The sequence below is a fragment of the Arachis stenosperma genome, chromosome 1 (assembly GCF_014773155.1).
Source record: "Arachis stenosperma cultivar V10309 chromosome 1, arast.V10309.gnm1.PFL2, whole genome shotgun sequence".
Taxonomy (NCBI): Eukaryota; Viridiplantae; Streptophyta; class Magnoliopsida; order Fabales; family Fabaceae; genus Arachis; species Arachis stenosperma.
In genome coordinates, this window is record NC_080377.1 from 121,606,217 (window position 1) to 121,626,595 (window position 20,379).

Below are 20,379 nucleotides of genomic sequence, written 5' to 3' on the forward strand. Positions count from 1 at the left end.
AAGTTTAGGATGCTTAGTGAGTTTTTATTGCAGTGCATTGTATTTATTTGGCACTTTTACCGTACTGGGAACCCATGGCCTGGGGGTTCTCATTCCGTATATATCTCTTGATTTTCAGATACAGGTCCAGGTGCTCAGAAGTGAGCTATGGTTCATCTGAGAGACGGCGAAGATCTTTATTTTTCTCTACTTTGTGTTTTGCTTAGAATCTCTCCACCTTTGTTTCGAAAAGATTATATTATGTATTGTACTCTTTTAAACTTGCCTATAGAGGCTCTCATGTTTCCTTTGGGAGAGATTAGGATATACTATTGTCAACTACTTTCATAATGTACCCTAGCCGGCCTAAACTTCGCGGGTCGCGACTAGTGGCTATTTACTTATGTTATATATATCTATCTGTTATCTATCTCTTAATCTCCTTTATGCCTTGCCCGTATATCGCTCTTTTGGCTTCACGGTTTATCTTTTTGTTATCGAAACGTGAGTGATACATCTTCACAATTTTATTTCTACTCTTTTCAGACTTCTCGATTAATACTCCTTTCGAATTTACCTATATTTATATATTAAAAATCCACCTGAGAGTTGTACCACCGTAATATCATTGACTTATGACTCGAGCATAAGGATTTGAATATTAGGGTGTTACACTTAACCCCTACAACAAAATAGAATAATTATATTAATCATTATAGTAATATAAGATGTATTTTGTCCCTACATAAATGTATACGTAGGTTAAAGAAATTCAACAATTCAACATAATCTTTTTAATTTAGGATTAACTACTAATGATAGAAAATAAAAAATTTAGATTAATTCAATATTATGAACATTAATTATTATTGTGAAATAACCTAAAATCTATCATAATGTAATTTATTTTTAAAGAAATAATCAAGTATTATTGTTAATTATGAAATAACTTAAAATCATAATGCATTTTATTTTTAAAGAAACAATCATCCATTAATATTTGTACATAGAAACTATCGTCAAAATGCTTTGATTAAAAATATGAAGGGTTAATTACTATTCATTATTAATTAATAATATATCGATTATATTAAAAAATAAAATATAATTTTTCGCATTTATACTATTAGAAGAATTTCCATCATGAGTAAAATTTTGTCAGAAGAAAAAAGAATAAATTGTATACATAGTGAATTTAAAAAATAAATATCGTTAAGTAATTCTGATTTTTTTAATAAATAGTAAAAATTAAATATCATAAACTATATTCTTTCAATTCAATTTATAAATATTAATAATAAAAATAGTCTCACTAATGTAAATAATCAATACAATAATTATATGAAAAAATAACTAATTACATAATTGCATAATTTTCAAGATCCTATATAGTTGAATCTAATGGACAAATAAAAAATATTTATATGATAATATCCTAATATTTTAGCATACTATAAATCATATCATAAATTTATATATCATATTATAATTTTAAGTCAACTCCTTAAACACATTATAACATAAACCATCTAAAAAAATACATCAAATTAACGAATATCACATGAGTCACAATATATACTCTAAATTGTCACGATATTTCAAATAAAAAGAGCAGTAATACAAAGAAATCAATGAATATAACTAAAATAAAGAGCGACAAAGAGACACAAAAAAATAATAAAGAGAATCAATAAAAGCATTAAATATAAACTATATACACGAACAATTTATATGTTAATTATGAATTACAAAAAAAAGACAACATAATATATATATATATATATATATATATATATATATATATATATATATATATAAATTGAAGCACACATGACAAAATAGAATATTACAAAACAAAATTATAGTAAGATTATTTAAAAATAACGTAAAGATGACGCATCTTTTTTGTTATTAGAAGCTAAAAGAAAAAAAGTATGTGCCTAATAATAATCAATTAAAATAAACAAAAATTAAAAAAAAACAAAAAAATGTATAAATAAAAGTAAAAGAAACAAAAATTAAAGAAATTATAAAAATTGTACCTTAAATACGAGAGATGGGGGAAGGAGGGATGAAGGGAGAGAGAGAGAGAAAAGAGAGCGAATGAGTAAAAAATATTTGATTTTGTATAAATAGATAGTATTGAGAGAAATAAACTAATTAAATTAATTATTAAATAATTTGATATTTACTCCAATCAAATTAAATAATTAATATAATTAACCAAATTAATTAATTGATATAATTAATCAATTCATATAAATTATATTAAATGGTGAGATTTAAATGTCTAATCAAATTAATTAATTGATATAATCAATTAATTATAATTGATTTGCTTTAACAAATTAAATGAAATAAATCAGAAAATACCTCAAGAGCATGCCATATCAGTTCCATCATTAATTAAGTGCCGAAATCCGATTTTTATATAATAGAATGAATAGAATAGATAGATAATAAAGATATTTTCTTAAATTAGTATAATTATGCATTACTTATTAAATATTAATTGTAATATTGTAATATAATTATAATAAAGATATTTTTTAAAATAAATTTATTTAGAGAAATATAAATTAGTTATTAATAATCGGTGCCATTATCATATAATTATCATATTATTATTATTATTATTATTATTATTATTATTATTATTATTATTATTATTATTATTAAAATGATTAAAAATATTTTTGATTGATAATTGATAAGTAGTTTAATAATGTATTAAATATTGATTTTATATAACTATAATAAAGATATTTTCTAAATTAGTATAATTATGTATTATTACTTAAATGCTAATTATAGTATAATTATAATAAATATATTTTTATAAAATAAAATTAGAAGAGAAAATAGTGCATTCATTTTGGCAGGAAAATTGATTCACGAGGAATCGACACCTCACTCTCATTAGTCGGGAGAAAACCCAATTTTAGTATATTAAGTAGATGAACATAAATACATAATCATCTGCATACCTATTCAATTGAATATTCGACATATCCATTGTTAACATTGTAAACCCCGCTAAAATCGGTAAATAATTAGTCAATAATTTGAATTTTAAATATGAGAATTAAAAATGCAAAACTAATATCAAAATAGAATATAGCTCGTCAAAACGAGAATTTTGATACCAATTTCAAAATTAGACCAAAAAAACGAACCGGTTAAACTGGAACTCAAACCGAACCCGTGAGTCCAACCGGACCCATATTTAAAAAGAAGCAACAGCTTCTTCTTCATCATTTATCACCATCGTTGCAAACAGATTGGGAGGAGAAAGGAGCTTCCGTAACCCTTACCTTTCCTTCTCACTACCATAACTTTTCTATCTGGGCTCCGATCGTCGCACCGTTCGCGGCCACGCGCTCAGTGTGTCGAGCTCTACTTTTTTATCCAAAAAATTTCACAGTAAGCCTCCTATTTGGTTCAGAATCTCTATCCCTCTTTCTTTGATAAACTTGAAAACCTATGGTGAATATGTCCAATTTTTGTATTCTAAGTTAAAGTTAGCTTCTGGAACTTGTGGGCTCAAACTATTGAGCATATGGGTATGGTAAGAACACCCTAACCCTAGCTCAATCTTGTATTTGTAATGAAAAACTGAATTGGAATATATATATATATATATATATATATATATATATATATATATATGTATGTATTAGGTGTAGGTTAAGTGGGTGTTCATGCATTGGAATTGAATTGGGATTACTTGGAGGTTTGTTGGTGACCAAGGCTTGTTTTGGGGCTGTTTGATTGAGCTTGGAGGGGCTGTAATTTTGAGTTGTGAGACTGCCTTTGGTGAACTAAGTGATCGGCCAAGGTATGGTTTAAGTTTCGCATGTTTAATATTTACGGTGTTGTGAAAACATAGGTTAGAGGAACTATAGGATAAGTTGAATTATTCGTTGTATTTAACGGTTAGCTTTGTAATGTTGTTGGAATAGATTTGTTGGTGGATATATATTGGAATTATGAGGTGTGAAAGTTATTAATGGTATGCTATTATATTTATTTATGATGGATTAGGATTGGTGTTTGTTAATAAGGATGTAGAGTTGTGTTGTGGTGGTATTGCAGATGCTGTAACTAATTATATAATGATCAGAATTGCATGAGACTAAGTTTGGGCTAAACTTGGGAATATAAGGAACTAAATTGAAAATTTTGGGACTTTTTTGTTAAATATACAATTTATGGCAAATTTTTAAAGTTAGGTTGTTAAATCTGTCCTGTAGCAGAAAAGGTCAGACAAGGCAGCAACTTGTTTGTCTTGCTGCGACTTCTACGAGTTGAGTTTTGGAGCGAAACCAATTTTGTTATAAATTTTGATTAACTTGCTTTATTGCTCTAAAACTTCAGAATTTTAAGAGTTAAGAATTGGGAGTTGTGAATTTTTGAATGTTGATAGTCAAAGCTAAAAAAGAAACAGATTTCAGCAAGCTATACATCAACTTCCAATGCTTGTAACTCTTAGAATTGAATAGCATGGGCTGCAACCAAGACACACTTGTTTCTGCATGAGTTAGGAGTTCCCAAACCAAAATTTAGCTTAATTGGAGTTTTGTAATAAAATTTATTCAAATTGAAAGGTACTAAACTTGTTGGTTTCTAAAACAGATTTTGACTCATTTTTACTTAACTTCCAGGTAATGTAACTTCTTCATTAAAAATAGTATTAACTCAGAACCAATTGAGAAAGAAACCTGAATGAGTGAAGTTGAACTACATTAATTTTTAAAGTCATTGGATTTAACTTGAATTTTATATTGAATTTTGAATATCACATGCTGCTGCTGTTTTTCTGGTTTTACGCACTGCAGAGCAGTCATAGTTTTTCCTTTATTCCTGAGGCTAGAGAAATAAAAAAATTTATTATCTTTGATTTGTTAGAAAGCTTACTCTGAGATGAACATCTGGACATAAAGTTTTTTCAATTCCAAGTTTATTTGTTATATTAAAAACAGAAAAAAATAGAGTGTCGAGGATGTCTTAGTGATAGTCATGGGTCCGAGAAGTCAAAGATTAATCTAAGTGTTATGTGATTGATTTAATGTTAGAGTTATGTTGATTTTAAAATTATTCGATATTAAAGAGGTTGAGAAGAGTTTGATAAATGGTTTGGTCGGGACCCGAAAAGGATAAACGTGATGAATTATAAGAGAAAGATGTGAAAGCTAAATGAATACATGTTATGGCTATAAAGAACGAATGTAAGGAAATGATGATGATAGGTGATGAGATTTGGGAATGACAGTGTGTGGCCGAAATGGTCGATATGACAAGTTGCGGATGGAAGTTCTCTCTCTTGTCGTGATGCAAATGTGGGAAAGGTGGAAAGGCACTCTTCTTCGTATTGTTTTCCCCACATTCTTCTCTAGTTTCAAGGTGGAAAGGCATACTCCTTCGATGTGAAAAGGCACTCTCCTTCGTATATCCTCCAGGAGAAGGTGGAAAGGCACACTCCTTCGATGTAGAAAGGCACTCTCCTTCGTTTATGATCCTCTTGGAGATGCGCAACCTAGAGACCGATGTTTGGGTTAGCTACCAGATGTATCGGGTTCTGGAAAAATAACCGACACGTGAGCTCGCGGCCAGTAGGATAGACATTTATCATATGCATATGTGTGCTTTGTTTGCTATGCCTTAATTGGGATTGCCTAATTGATTTATAACAGCTTCTACCTACTATACTTGTTATTTGTACTATCTGCTCATTACTTGTACGTGAACTTGTTTGGTTGCTTGTTTCTGTTGTATTATGGATGATGGAGGGATGGAGGAAAAGGAGAAATGGTTTGGTGTTAGATTAGGATTGAAATTGAGTAAGTTAATTAGATTTAGAATACCTACCCCTGTTATAGCTTCTGTTTAGTAATTAAGTTGGATAATTGAATAACGAAGTTCTAGGATTGCCTATGGCATTCTCAGGACCTTATTTATTATGCGCGTGACACTTTTACCATGCTGAGAACCTCCAGTTCTCATTCCATACTGTGTTGCTATTTTTCAGATGCAGGTTGAGAGGCTCCTCGCTAGGCGTCTGGATCTTCAAGCGGAGTAGTCCCTGGGATGTTTTGGTTTATCAGTTTATGTATTTATGTACTTAGTTACTTAGCTTGCTCTCCAAGAAACTTGTTATTTTGTTCCTCATAGAGGTTACAGGAGAGTTAGGACTTTACTTCAATATTTTGGGTATTTTGGAATATATATATATATATATATATATATATATATATATATATATATATATTCTCCGGCCAGTCTTGGCTTTGCAGGCTGAGTCAGGAACTAGCTATGATGTTTCCTTGGCTTTTCTTTACTCTCTTGTTTATCTTTTTCATTTCCTATTAGGTTTCTTAGCACGCAAGTAATTCGATTTTCCGAGCGTTGCACTTTTTATTTTGCGATTTTGTTTTACCCGCTTTTCAAGGCTCCTAGTTAAGTATCTCTTTTCCTATTATTATATATATATATAATCCTATTTTTAGAGGTCGTAATACTTTACTATCTCAGTCTTATGACTTAAGCATAAGATTTAGTATAATAGGGTATTACACACATTGTTTAATATTTTCATTGTCTACTTATACTTTTTTATAATTGATTATAATTGGTTCCTCATTTGTTATAATTGATTTATGATTTAGTGTGATATATACATTAATTAAATCAATTAGTTGTATAATTTATTTGTTATAATTAATTTAATTTATTTTATTTGTTACAAATAATTGATTGATATAAATTATAATAAATTATGTAATATTTAAATAACTAATCAAGTCAATTAGTAGTTGATATAATTAATTCATTCTAAAAAATTATATTTAATGAGTTAAAAGAAATAAATCAGTAAATACTCACAGAAATATACGACGTAAGATCCATTATTAAGTAAAAAAATCTATTTTTTATATAATGTAATAGATATAATAGATAATATATGTAATAGATAATACATAGAATAGATTATTTACAAAATTACTATTTGTATATCAAAATTAGTCAATTACTAATATATTTATGTATAAATACATGTATTATTCAATTTATTTTAAATATATATTTATATTTTAACATATATTTTATACTAATGAATAATTTTGATAACTGATTTTAGTATATTTTTAACATGGTTGAAGTATTTATATATGTGAAAGAATAAAATTAATTATGTTTCCATTTGTGATTAAAATTAAATTTTCAAAACATAAATATCCACTAAGTAAAATTAAATGTATAAAATTAAATCAATTCAAAAGAATAATCAAGTTTCTCTCTCTCATCATTAAATTTTCTCACTTATAAATATCACCCCTTTGATCATGGTGACTTATACTAAATTATTATTCTGTAATTAAACATGAAGCATTTTTCTCTAAATACATTATTGTGCACAATTGTTGTGGCTTCAATTGCAATAGCACCATGTGAAAGCGATGACAAACTCATAACACAAACATGCAACAAGACACCATACCCTGCTCAATGTGTTAGTTACATAAAAGCTAATTATAAAAGCAATGATGTTAAGAGTGTTGCAGGTCTTGGAATAATCATGGCACAAGATTTCCAACTCAAAGCAGAAGCTCCCCAACACATTCTCCTCAAAATGATTTCGGCGGGAAAGAGACCAGACATTCGATTTGAGATGATAGCTTGTCTTGGAAATTACAATTATCTTATCGATACTACTATGCCTGAAGCCATTGATGCCTTCAAACTTGGAAAACCCGGTTTGGCTGAAGCTTATGCTAACACTGCTGCAATTGGGGTTAGTAATTGTGAGAAAAGATTCAATGGCAACTCGCCAATCACCAATGAGAACAATATTACTCATGAAATTGCTCTCATCCTACTAGCTATTGCTAAACAATTATATATATAGTTCAATTATTAAATAATGAATTTAATATTCATGTACTTTCATCAATAAAAATAGTTAATTTTTAAATTTATCATCTATAACAATATATAAAGCCAATACAAAAGGTTGACTATGACTTTAATGTCTAATTTTTTTGGACTATATTAACCTTATAACAAACCATTTCATAAAACGAATAGCAGCCCAACTATTCGGGTGCAACTGTGACAGAGCAACGTCGCACCGATTTAACAAGCCCACTACGAAGGGAGAAAAGAGGAGACGAACTCCCAAGGTAGTGAACATGGGTCTGTAAACCCACTACCAATCAACCACACGCGGAGATGCTAAGTTCTTTTGGTAAACGCGTTCCTGGTCAACAGGGACGTAAACCTGATAGAACGCCTCCTCGGAACCACCTCCGCACAAGAGCCCAGCCTAGAGAAGTTCTTGGAGGCTCTCACGGGTAACCATGGACGGGGTATCCTTCACATCGGAAGTAACCCAAGCGTAATGGTCAACAAAATCGGTTAGCGGCCACTGAGCCATGTTCGGAACCACGAGTCACTCGGCCATACCTACAGCGAGGGCACCACTTAGTCAGCATGGGAGGTCAGGAACCCTAAAAACAGTAAAAATAAGCTACAATCCCCTGAACCACCCCCTATGCACCCTTATACTAACCCAGAACTTAATAAAAAACTAAGAAAACACCCAGTGGCGCCCCCTAAAAGAAGACGCAACCAAAACGAACAAAACCCAGGCATACACAAAAGAAAACGCACGAGGGAAGGACAAAGGAAAACAAAAAGTAAGAAAAGCTGTCAAAATAACATACCAGGAAAAATGCAAAATCTGTGAAAAATCGAAGGAAGAATCCAAATTGAAGCAGCAGTAAAAGCAAAAAGAAGGTTGAAGCAGTAGCGAAAGAAGGAAGAAGAATAAGAAGCGGTAGTAATGAGACAAAATAGAGGAAGAAGAAAAGGAGAGTGAAAAAGAAGTTATGAAATTAAAAGGGGCAAGACCAAAAGACGTAATCGTCAAAAGAGCGCCAAAAGACAGGGGCATCGTTGTCATTTTACGTCACTTTCAAATCACGAAATGATGGGCATTTAATGCCCAGCGCAGAAGCCAAAGAGACAGCCCCAAGGGAGAAACTAGCTAGCCACGCGTGAAGAACACAGACGTTATCAACGGGCTCCCGAGAAAGAAAACACGTCCCGATGCGGCGATTAAATCAAATGCCCAACCCCGAGCTCCAAACCTCAAGGCTGACACGTTGGGGGCACTGTAACGGACTGCCACAGTCCAGCCCGCTTACCCGACGGGTCGGACCACCGCCTCCGATCCAAGCTCCGAACTAGCCTCAACAAAGGCAACCCAACGGGTCCATCCACCACACCCGACCAGAAGGTCACACGACTTGCAGCTCAAGTCACCATGCCTAGCAACCGGTCGGGTCGGTACTCTCGAGGCAGCACCCGAGACCCCCGACCCGGAAACTAGAACGACCACCTAACCTCCACGTGGACCAGGATAGTTCATGGAAGCTTCCTGGTTAGTGGGCTAGGTCCCCTATAGGCCTACCCAGCACAGTATATAAGGAAAGAGGCCAGCTCTCCCTCAAGGTACGTGACATCTTACCTAATTTGGCTATCACCTCGTAATACAAAACCAAACAAGTCATATAAATGCATATGATGCATGCCTTTCCTACCGGCCGTGAGCTCACGTGTCGGTTAACTGGCAAAACCTGACACACTTGGTAGCTAACCTAGATACCGTCTCTCGACTGCGCATCTCCAGGAGGCATAAAATCAGGGGATTAGTGCCCTACCACCTTCTCTTGGAGGCATACACCAGGGGAAATAAATCGTGAGATTAGTGCTCTACCACCTTCCCCTAATGAGGTCGTGCCATAATTATTGGGGAATTAGTGCTCTACCACCTTGCAGACAAAAAGAGAAAGAATGTGAGGGATTAGCGCCCTACCATCTTCCTCACATCTCACAAAACACAATTCACAATGAATGTCGGGGAAATAAATCGAGGGATTAGCACCCTACCTCCTTCCCCACATCTCACAAAACACAATCACAAGGAATGCAGGGGAATGAATCGAGGGATTAGCGCCCTACCGCCTTCCTCACATCCAACACACCGATACCATCATCCTGTCCATTCATTCTCAACATCTCCACACTTCTTTAACATATACCCAAAGCGAGTGATTAGTGCCACCGCCTCTTATGCGGTCACCTCTATCTCATTCAATTCATTCAAATTCAATCACCATCATACCTTAACATCATCATTATCATCAACCCAACTCTAACTCGATCAATTTTAATTCACTATTATCATCATCATAATTACATTAGTTCGGTTAACACTTCACAATCTCGAAATCACCACTACACCATCAAAATTCATTACTCCGTAACTTGCTTCACTCACAAGTCACTCCTCTTCCATAGTTCAGCCCCCTTCTCTATCATTACAACTTAATTCTAGGGTCTTAGAGAATAAAAATAGAGGTTTAAGGATTCATAAATTCATTTTAAAATACAAAACTCACTTTGCTGATTTCAGGGGTCACACATACGTGTGGGTGAACATTTCCCTGCTCACGTACGCAAGCGCCTTGCTCGCATGCACGAGATGCCCAACCTAAAAAGGTTGGTCACGTCGCGTGAAGTGTTTGCATACGCAAGATCTGCAGATTGGCAAAAGTGTTGAATGCTGCAGAATTTTCAGCTTTGCACTCCGAACTTCTGATGTGCATAACTTTCTCATTTTAAAATATTTTTCATCCGTTGTTTAAACGGAATATACTTCACGGATCCAACTTTCATATAAAATAAATTTAAAATAATTTGAGGGTCCGGAAGTCGAGTTATGGCTCGACGAAGTTCAGTCAAAAACCAAATTTTCACCAAAGACTTCTAAACTCCTATTTCACCAATTTCCTTTATCAAAACCAAAGTTCTACATTTCAAAATGACTCCCAATACACCCAACACAACTCCATATTCAATCACAAACAACCATGCCTCAATTTAAACCACTTCGTCCTACGAATTCTCAAATATACAAACACAATTATCAATTTATCAACATTCATATGTTCACATTCATAATCCTCATTCATTAGCATCAAGTCATCATTCATCAATCTATTTTACCAACACCATCCACATTCACATCGATGAATCATCAATCGAATCATACCTCATTCTTTTAACAAACATTGGCAACTAAAATCATTAAACATGCTCCAAACACATATTCAACTTATCCTATAGTCATCTAGCCTAAGTTTTCACAAGACATTATATATTAAATACGAGAAACCAAAACCATAACTTGGCTAATTTTCTGTTAATCTCGTAACACCTCAAGCGTTCCCGCACCACAAGCTTATCAACACAGCCCCGTCACCAACGAACTTAGCTTCCAAATCGATCTCAAACTTCCATTTCCTCAAATTGACTCCAATCCACAACCAATTCACAATCTAACATTATAATTACCAATATAATTAACATAGAATTTATTAACTCAAAATTTCACCAAGAGGTCGGAGAAGCTTACCTTGCCCACAGCTTAAGTGAGCCACACCCAACAAAACCCGCAAGCTAATTCGAACCTAAACAATGAAATTAAACAATTTTCAACATCTTTGTTCATAAATTTTGAAATTAAAAAGGAAAAAAATGAGGAAGAAAATGTGAATTTCTTACCTTACAACGTACTGGGCTTTGTAGAGCTCGACGCTGGGGTGGCGTGACCACAAACGGTGCAGCGATCGGAGTTCCGAATTGAAAGCTATTGAGAATTGAAATTTGAGTGAGGGTTTTAGGTTTCCTCCTTGTTCTTCCCCTTTCCCTAGCGTGAGTTCTTGTGTTTGGGAAGCAAATGAGCTTAAGCTCATATGTATTAATGAAAAGGGTTAGGCCTAGGGCCCGTTTTAGATCCGTTCATCCGGTTCGGCCCGTTTGACTCAATCTTGGGCCAAATTCTTTGAAATTAGTGTCAAAATTCTTATTTTAATTAGTTCTACCTCCCTAAACCATAAAATTCCATTTTCTGATTTATTTGATTAATCATTAATTTATTAACTAATTATTCACTAATTTCGCGAGTTTTACATCCTACCTCCTAACAGAAATTTTTGTCCTCGAAAATTTGCTCTCAAATCTTCATATACGCTCTCTCATAATCAACCAACCTCTATTCATTTTGCCATTCTCTGACATCAATGTAATATCCTATTCCCAATTTAAGCCTAAGCTAAACCCGTTTGTCTTACTCTTAGCTTCGTCTAACCCTCTTAACGAGTACAAACTTCCTTACCCTTCAAGGGTTCTTTCTAAATGAAATCAATCTCAATTCTTTCTCAGTTGTCTCAATCTCTTATTTTGAGTCAATCTGTTATAACCTAGGCCACACATTCTCACTCTCTATTCCTCAATTCTATGTTAATCCTTGAATTATTCTCATACTCCAAGACTTTTTCCTCCCATGATTACAACTCTAGAGTCACAAAAAATCATCGCATTTCTATAGTGCCACTCTGATTCTAAACCATTAAGGACTTATTCACTCGTCTACTCTGCCAGAACACTCATTGAGTCTCTTTATCTCTCTAACTAGCATTATTTACCTTTATTCCAGCTCCACGAGTTCTAATCCCTTGGTCTTATTCATCACCAGGTCCATTACCGCCTCCATCACTTTACCTAGTTTGTTTACTCCATCCCTTCAGCAGAAACTTGCACAGCAGCAGTCAAAGAATCAACTGTATTACCTCACTCACGCCCACAAGACGCCATTTGGGTCTTGTCCACACTGAATAATTGATATTAAGGTGATTAGTCTTAATATATCAAATTTAGTACTTCGAATCTCCAAAGGTATTGTTCATGAACATTTATGCTATATATGTCAAGCAGACATCCTAAATAGTATTTACACACAGCCAGAGTATGCTTAGAAGTATAGTCAGTCTATTCCCCAGGCTCTACAGAAACGAACTGCTCTGATACCATAATGTAACAACCTATCACACAGAACTTTATGCCTAGGACGTAAATCAGAGGTAGCGAGGCACTACGACCTCTAAAAGTAAAAATATATATAATAATAGTTGAAAGGAATTTTATAACGAGGAGCCTTTGTAGAAAAGTCAAAACAAAAGCGGTAAAATGAAAAGTGCAACACTCACGAAGCAATAACGTATACGAAGCAAGGTAAGAGTAAGCTAACATGGATATATACCAAAAAGTTCCAAAATACAGATAACAAACCTCAAGACTCGGCTTGCGAAGATAAACTGGCCAGAGCACACACACACACACACACACATATATATATATAAGAGAACCCAAAAGAACCCAAAATACAAAGTTTACAGAAGAAGTGGAGATAATAAGTATTTACATATATAAACGTAACCAAAATAAATCCCCCAAAAGCTCAAAGATCTTCACTGTTAGAAGCTTCCAGCATGCCTCAGCAAGGTACCTCACGTCCTGCATCTGAAAACCATAAAATATGTATAGGGTGAGAACTAGAGGTTCTCAGCATCGTAACAGTACCCACATATCTAACATATAATGTCCCGAGAAAGGAAAAGACGATCCTAAAACTCCGACACTCAGATTCAAGTCTTAAATCTAAGGATTCTTGATTCTATCTCAATTCCTAACTTAACCCCTAAGCTCGTCACCTTTTCTCCAATCCTCCGAAATACCAATGCACAGACAAACAAAGTAGACAAGGAAAACACAAGTAGATATTCAAATATAGCAAATGATCATAGATATTCAAGTAAGAAATCCCAAGTAATGCAAAACCAAACAAGTCCCATAAATGCATATGATGCATGCCTTTCCTACTGGCAGTGAGCTCACGTGTCGGTTGACTGCCAGAACCCGACACACCCGGTAGCTAATCCGAATACCGTCTCTCGACTGGGCATCTCAAGGAGGCATAAAATCGGGGGGATTAGTGCCCTGCCACCTTCTCCTGGATGCATATACCAAGGAAAATAAATCGTGGGATTAGTGCTCTACCACCTTCCCCTAGTGAGGCCGTGCCATAATCATCGGAAAATTAGTGTCCTACCACTTGCAATCAAAAAGAGAAAGAATGTGAGGGAATACGTCGGGAGATTAGTGCCCTACCATCTTCCTCACATCCCACAAAACTCAATTCACAATGAATGCGGGAGAAATGAATCGAGAGATTAGCGCCCTACCGCCTTCCTCACATCACAAAGAATGCAGGGGAATAAATTGAGGGATTAGCGCCCTACCTCCTTCCTCACATCCTAGTCCATTCATTCTCAACATCTCTACACTTCTTTTACATATACCCAGAGCGAGTGGTCAGTGCCACTGTCTCTTATTCGGTCACCTCTGTCTCATTCAATTTATTACAATTCAATCACCACCATACCTTAACTTCATCATTATCATCAACCCATCTCTAACTCAATTGAAATTCACCATTATCATCATCATAATTACATTAGTTTGGTCAACACTTCACAATTCCGAAATCACCACTACACAATCATAATTCATTACTCCGCAACTTGCTTCACTCCCAAGTCACTCCCCTTCCATAGTTTGGCCTCCTTCTCTATCATTACAACTTAATTCTAGGGTCTTAGAGAATAAAAATAGAGGTTTATGGGTTCAAAATTATATTTTAAAATACAAAACCCACTTTGCTAATTTCAGGGGTGACATGTACGCGTAAGCCACGCGTAAGCGTGGTTGAACTTTTCCATGCTCGCATACGCGAGATGCCTAACCCGAAAAGGTTGTCGCATCGTGTGCAGTGGTTGCATACGCAAGATCTGCAGATTGACAAAAGTATTGAATGCTGCAGAATTTTCAGCTTTGCACTCCAAATTTTCGACGCGCATAACTTTCTCGTTTTAAGACATTTTTCATCCGTTCTTCAAACAACATATACTTCACGAACCCAATTTTTTATAAAAAATAAATTTGAAATAATTTGGAAGACGAGAAGCCAAGTTATGGCTCACCAAAGTTTATTCAAAATCCAAGTTTTCACCAAAGACTTCTAAACCTCTATTTCACCAATTTTCTTTATCAAAACTAAAGTTCTGCATTTCAAAATGACTCCCAATACACCCAACACAACTCCATATTCAATCACAACCAAGCATGCCTCAATTTGAACCACTTCATTCCACGAATTCTCAAATATACAAACGCAATTATCAATTTATCAACATTCATATGTTCACATTCATAATCCTTATTAATTAGCATCAATTCATCATTCATCAATCTATTTTACCAACACCAGCCACATTCACATCAATGAATCATCAATCTAACCATACATCATTATTTTTACATACATTGACAACTAAAATTATTAAACATGCTCCAAACACATATTCAACTTATCCTATTGTCATATCGCCTAAGTTTTCACAAGACATTATATATTAAATACGAGAAACAAAAACTATACCTTGGCCGATTTTCTGTTAATCCTGGAACACCTCAAACATTCCTGTACCACAAGCTTATCAATACAGCCCCCTCACCAACGAACCTAGCTTCCAAAATCGATCTCAAGCTTCCATTTCCTCAAATTGACTTCAACTCACAATCAATTCACAATCTAACATCATAATTACCAATATAATTAACATAGAGTTCATTAACTCAACATTTCACCAAGAGGTCATAGAAGCTTACCTTGCCCTTAGATCAAATGAGCCATACCCAACAAAAACCGCAAGCTAATTCGAACCTAAACACATAAATTAAACAATTTTTAAAATCTCTATTCATAAATTTTAAAATTGGGAAAAAAGAAATTGTGAAATAAAACTGACTTCCTTACCTTACGACGTATTGGATTTGTAGAGCTTAACGCTGCAGTCGTGTGGCCGCAAACGATGTAGCGATCAGAGCTCTGAATTGAAAGTTATTGAAAATTAAAATTTGAGTGAGGGTTTTAGGTTTCCTCCTTGTTTTCCCCCTTCCCTAGCGTGATTTCTTGTGTTTGGGAAGCAAATGAGCTGAAGCTCATAAGTATCAATGAAATGGGTTCGGCCTTGGGCTCATTTTGGGCTCGGTTCGATCTGTTCGGCTCAATCTTGGGCTAAATTTTTTGAAATTAGTGTCAACATTCTTATTTTAATTAGTTCTACCTCACTAAACCATAAAATTATATTTTCTAATTTATTTGATTAATAATTAATTTATTAACGAATTATTCACTAATTTTGTGAATTTTACCGCATATATTCTGGTGCCAAAAATACTAACGTGGTGTATTCTAGTTTCAGTATGCCTACCATTACTTTCTTAATTTATTTTAAGAAAATATATTCTTTATAGTTATATAAAAATTAACATTAATGCATAATTATACTAATTGTTAATTAATTATTAATATTTTTAATCATTCTAATTATATTAATTATTAATAATTTTAATTTTTAATCATTATAATATCATTTTTAATTAAGCATATATAATTCATGGTAAATTGATATTGACATCTATAATAAAAAAAATTAAATATATATTTATAATTCTAAGTGACATAAATATGATATTACTAACGTTAATAGTGCCGAATTGATATTGATATCAATAATAATTCTAATTGCCATAAACATATATGATGCTAACGTTAATGGACACAAAAAAAAACTAACATTAATAGCAATAAATTGATATTGATATCAATAATAAAAATTAAACATAAATTTATAATTCTAATTGCTATAAATATAATACTAACATTAATAGTTTCGTTAATATTCTCTATAATTAATGCACGTGTGTATTAATTAATAACAAATTGATATTGATATCAATAATTAATTTCTATAATTAATTTTATACTACTAAAAATAATATATAGTGTTTCTTTTGTAGTTTATAAGTCTAAGTTTGAGAGCCAAAATATTTTGTATAAATATTTAATTTATTATTTTTCATTGACTACTTCATATCATAAAAATGCACTATTCGTTTTTTTCATCAAAGTTAATTATTTTAAGGTAGAAATTCTAATTTTTTATGATATTTTTTTTATATAGTCATTCTAATATTATTCTTTTTGATAATATGATAATTGTTCTTATTTAAATTTATTCTTTTTGTTTAACGTTACAGCTTGATTGTGTTTTGTTGCAATTGTTTACAATGTACTACATCTATTAAATATCATTTTAAGTTGTATTTACTTATTCGAGTTCTAATTATATAGATGTAATAAAATTTAACAAAAGAGCAGTAAACTCTATTTTAATGAAGGATGTTTGAATCATATTAGAAAATATTATTTGAACATTCTAACGGAATAAAAGAAATACTAAAAAATTATATTAAAAAGAAAAAGACGTAAAAACCATTAAATCGTAACGAAAATACAAAGTTATATATAAGCATAAATTGTCTATTTAATGTAATTAATTTTATATCAAATCATATATTTGATATAATAGTAATTAATTATAGTTTATTTGGTTCAAACAATTAAATAAAATAAAAATGGGTAAAGTATATTTTTTATTCTTGAAATTTGATAAAAATTTTAAAAATATCTATAAGTTTTATTTTGTTTTAATTTTGTCCTAAGAATTTTTTATTTGGATCAAATATACCATCAACGGCTAAATTTTTTAAAAATTTAAGACTAATCTAACAATAATGCATGAAAATTATGCTTGATTTACTTGTGTTGAAGGTTGTTCTTATGAAATTGTTGTTATATTAGATACAAATCGAAAATTTTTGGGACAAAATTAAAACAAAATAAAACCTAAGGGTATTTTTAAAATTTTTGTCAAACTTTAGGAATAAAAAATATACTTTATCCAATAAAAATATATATCCTAGTTGTATAATTTATTTGTTATAATTGATTTAATTTATTAATTAGCAATAAATTGATATTGTTATCAATTATTAATTTTTATAATTAATTTTATGCCACTAAAAATTATATATAGTATTTCTTTTAATTTATAATTTATAAGTCTAAGTTTAAGAGCTAAAATATTTTGTTTAATTTTTTAATTTATTATTTTTCGTTAACTATTTTATAGAATAAAAATGTACTATTTGTTTTTTATTGAAGTTGATCATGTTAAAGTACAAGTTAACATTTTTATGATATTTTTTTATATAGTCATTCTAATATTATTCTTTTGATAATATGATAATTATTCTTATTTAAATTTATTCTTTTAATTTTGTCTAATATTACAGCGTGATTATCTTTTACCGTAATCGTTTACAATGCACTACATTTATCAAATATCACTTCAAGTTGTATTTATTTATTGAAGTTCTAATTACATAGACGTAAGAGTTCAAAAAAATAATAAACTCTATTTTAATAAAAGATAATTGGATTATATTAAAAAAAAATATTATTTAAATATTCTAATGGAGTAAAAGAAAAACTAAAGAATCATATTAAAAAAATAAAAGACGTAAAGACAGTTAAATGGTAATAAAAATGCAAAGTTATATATAAGCATAAATCATCTATTTAATGTGATTAATTTTATCTCAAATTATATACTTGATATAATAGTAATTAATTATAATTAATTATAATCAGGGACGGATATAAGGAGACGAGTGGAGGTTTTAGCTCCCAATTTTTATAAAAAAAGATTAATAGTAATAAGTTATTAAATACGATTTAATTTTTTAATTTATTTAATATTTTGTCTAATATAAATAAAAATTCAGTCTAACCTAAATATTAATAATTTTTAATATCTAAAAAATAAGTATCAATACTAAAAAAATCTGAAAAGATATTATTACTAATATTTTTTAATTAAATAAAAAATTTTTCAAATCCTATAAAGTGGATTTTTTTCTTGTGACTGTCCTTCTCAATTCATTTGATATTAATTCTCTCTGTTTCAATTGTTACAATTGAGAGATCTTTTTTAGCTATGAATATTGTGAAGAATAACTTAGAAATAAAATGAAAGATGAATACATTAACTAATTTGATTATAATTGGTTCCTCATTTGTTATTATTGATTTATGATTTAGTGTGATATATATATTAACTAAATCAATTAATTGTATAATTTATTTGTTATAATTGATTTAATTTATTTTATTTGTTAAAAATAATTGGTTGATATAAATTATAATAAATTATATAATATTTAAATATCTAATCAAATCAATTAGTTGATATAATTAATTCATTCTAAAGAATTATATTTAATGAGTTAAAAGAAATAAATACTCTAAAAAATATGCCACGTAAGATTTATTATTAAGTGGAGAAATTCAATTTTTATATAATATATAATAGAATAATAGATATAATAGATAATAAATAGAATAGATGATTTACAAAAATACTATTTGTATATCAAAATTAGTCAGTCATTAATATATTTATGTATAAATATATGTGTTATTTAATTTATTTTCAATATATATTTATATTTTAATATATATTTTATACTAATAAATAATTTTTGTGACTTATTTTAATATATTTTTAACATGGTTGAAGTATTTATATATGCGAAAGAATAAAATTAATTATGTTTCCATTTGTGATTAAAATTAAAATTTCAAAACATAAATATCCACTAAGTAAAATTAAATGTATAAAATTAAATCAATTCAAAAGAATAATCAAGTTTCTCTCTCTCATCATTAAATTTTCTCACTTATAAATATCACCCCTTTGATCATGGTGACTTATACTAAATTATTATTCTGTAATTAAACATGAAGCATTTTTCTCTAAATACATTATTGTGCACAATTGTTGTGGCTTCAATTGCAATAGCACCATGTGAAAGCGATGACAAACTCATAACACAAACATGCAACAAGACACCATATGCTCAATGTGTTAGTTACATAAAAGCTAATTATAAAAGCAATGATGTTAAGAGTGTTGCAGGTCTTGGAATAATCATGGCACAAGATTTCCAACTCAAAGCAGAAGCTCCCCAACACATTCTCCTCAAAATGATTTCGGCGGGAAAGAGACCAGACATTCGATTTGAGATGATAGCTTGTCTTGGAAATTACAATTATCTTATCGATACTACTATGCCTGAAGCCATTGATGCCTTCAAACTTGGAAAACCCGGTTTGGCTGAAGCTTATGCTAACACTGCTGCAATTGGGGTTAGTAATTGTGAGAAAAGATTCAATGGCAACTCGCCAATCACCAATGAGAACAATATTACTCATGAAATTGCTCTCATCCTACTAGCTATTGCTAAACAATTATAGAATATATAGTTCAATTATTAAACAATGAATTTAATATTCATGCACTTTCATCAATAAAAATAGTTAATTTTTAAGTTTATCATTTTAATAATTATTTAAATATATAATTGAATATCCGTATAAAATTCTCAAATAATATGCAATTTATTTATTTAATGTTGTATGTATGGTAGTTTGTCTAATTTTCTTTAAAGTTGAATTTATTTGTTTAT

At 31.1% G+C, this 20,379-nt stretch overlaps 2 protein-coding genes and 1 long non-coding RNA gene across 3 annotated transcripts; all 3 read left to right on the forward strand.

The window, feature by feature from the left end:
- Positions 1-3,254: 3,254 nt before the first annotated feature.
- LOC130944044 (uncharacterized) lies at positions 3,255-6,190 on the forward strand. Its single transcript, XR_009071954.1, has 3 exons — positions 3,255-3,547; positions 3,660-3,817; positions 6,008-6,190. It is a non-coding gene; the product is annotated as an uncharacterized LOC130944044 (long non-coding RNA).
- A 1,170-nt stretch (positions 6,191-7,360) lies between these two features.
- On the forward strand, positions 7,361-7,885 carry LOC130933005 (cell wall / vacuolar inhibitor of fructosidase 1-like). Its single transcript, XM_057862495.1, has one exon. It carries the CDS (start codon positions 7,361-7,363, stop codon positions 7,883-7,885), a length of 525 nt encoding a protein of 174 aa, XP_057718478.1.
- Positions 7,886-19,651: 11,766 nt separating this feature from the next.
- Positions 19,652-20,167, forward strand: LOC130933015 (cell wall / vacuolar inhibitor of fructosidase 1-like). The gene has a single exon (XM_057862506.1). The coding sequence runs from the start codon at positions 19,652-19,654 to the stop codon at positions 20,165-20,167; it is 516 nt and encodes a 171-aa protein (XP_057718489.1).
- The last annotated feature ends 212 nt before the right edge of the window (positions 20,168-20,379 follow it).

What these genes read in the sequence shown, in the direction of transcription:
- LOC130933015 (XM_057862506.1), top strand. Translation starts at nt 19,652, where the DNA reads ATGAAGCATTTTTCTCTAAATACATTATTGTGCACAATTGTTGTGGCT.
- LOC130933005 (XM_057862495.1), top strand. Translation starts at nt 7,361, where the DNA reads ATGAAGCATTTTTCTCTAAATACATTATTGTGCACAATTGTTGTGGCT.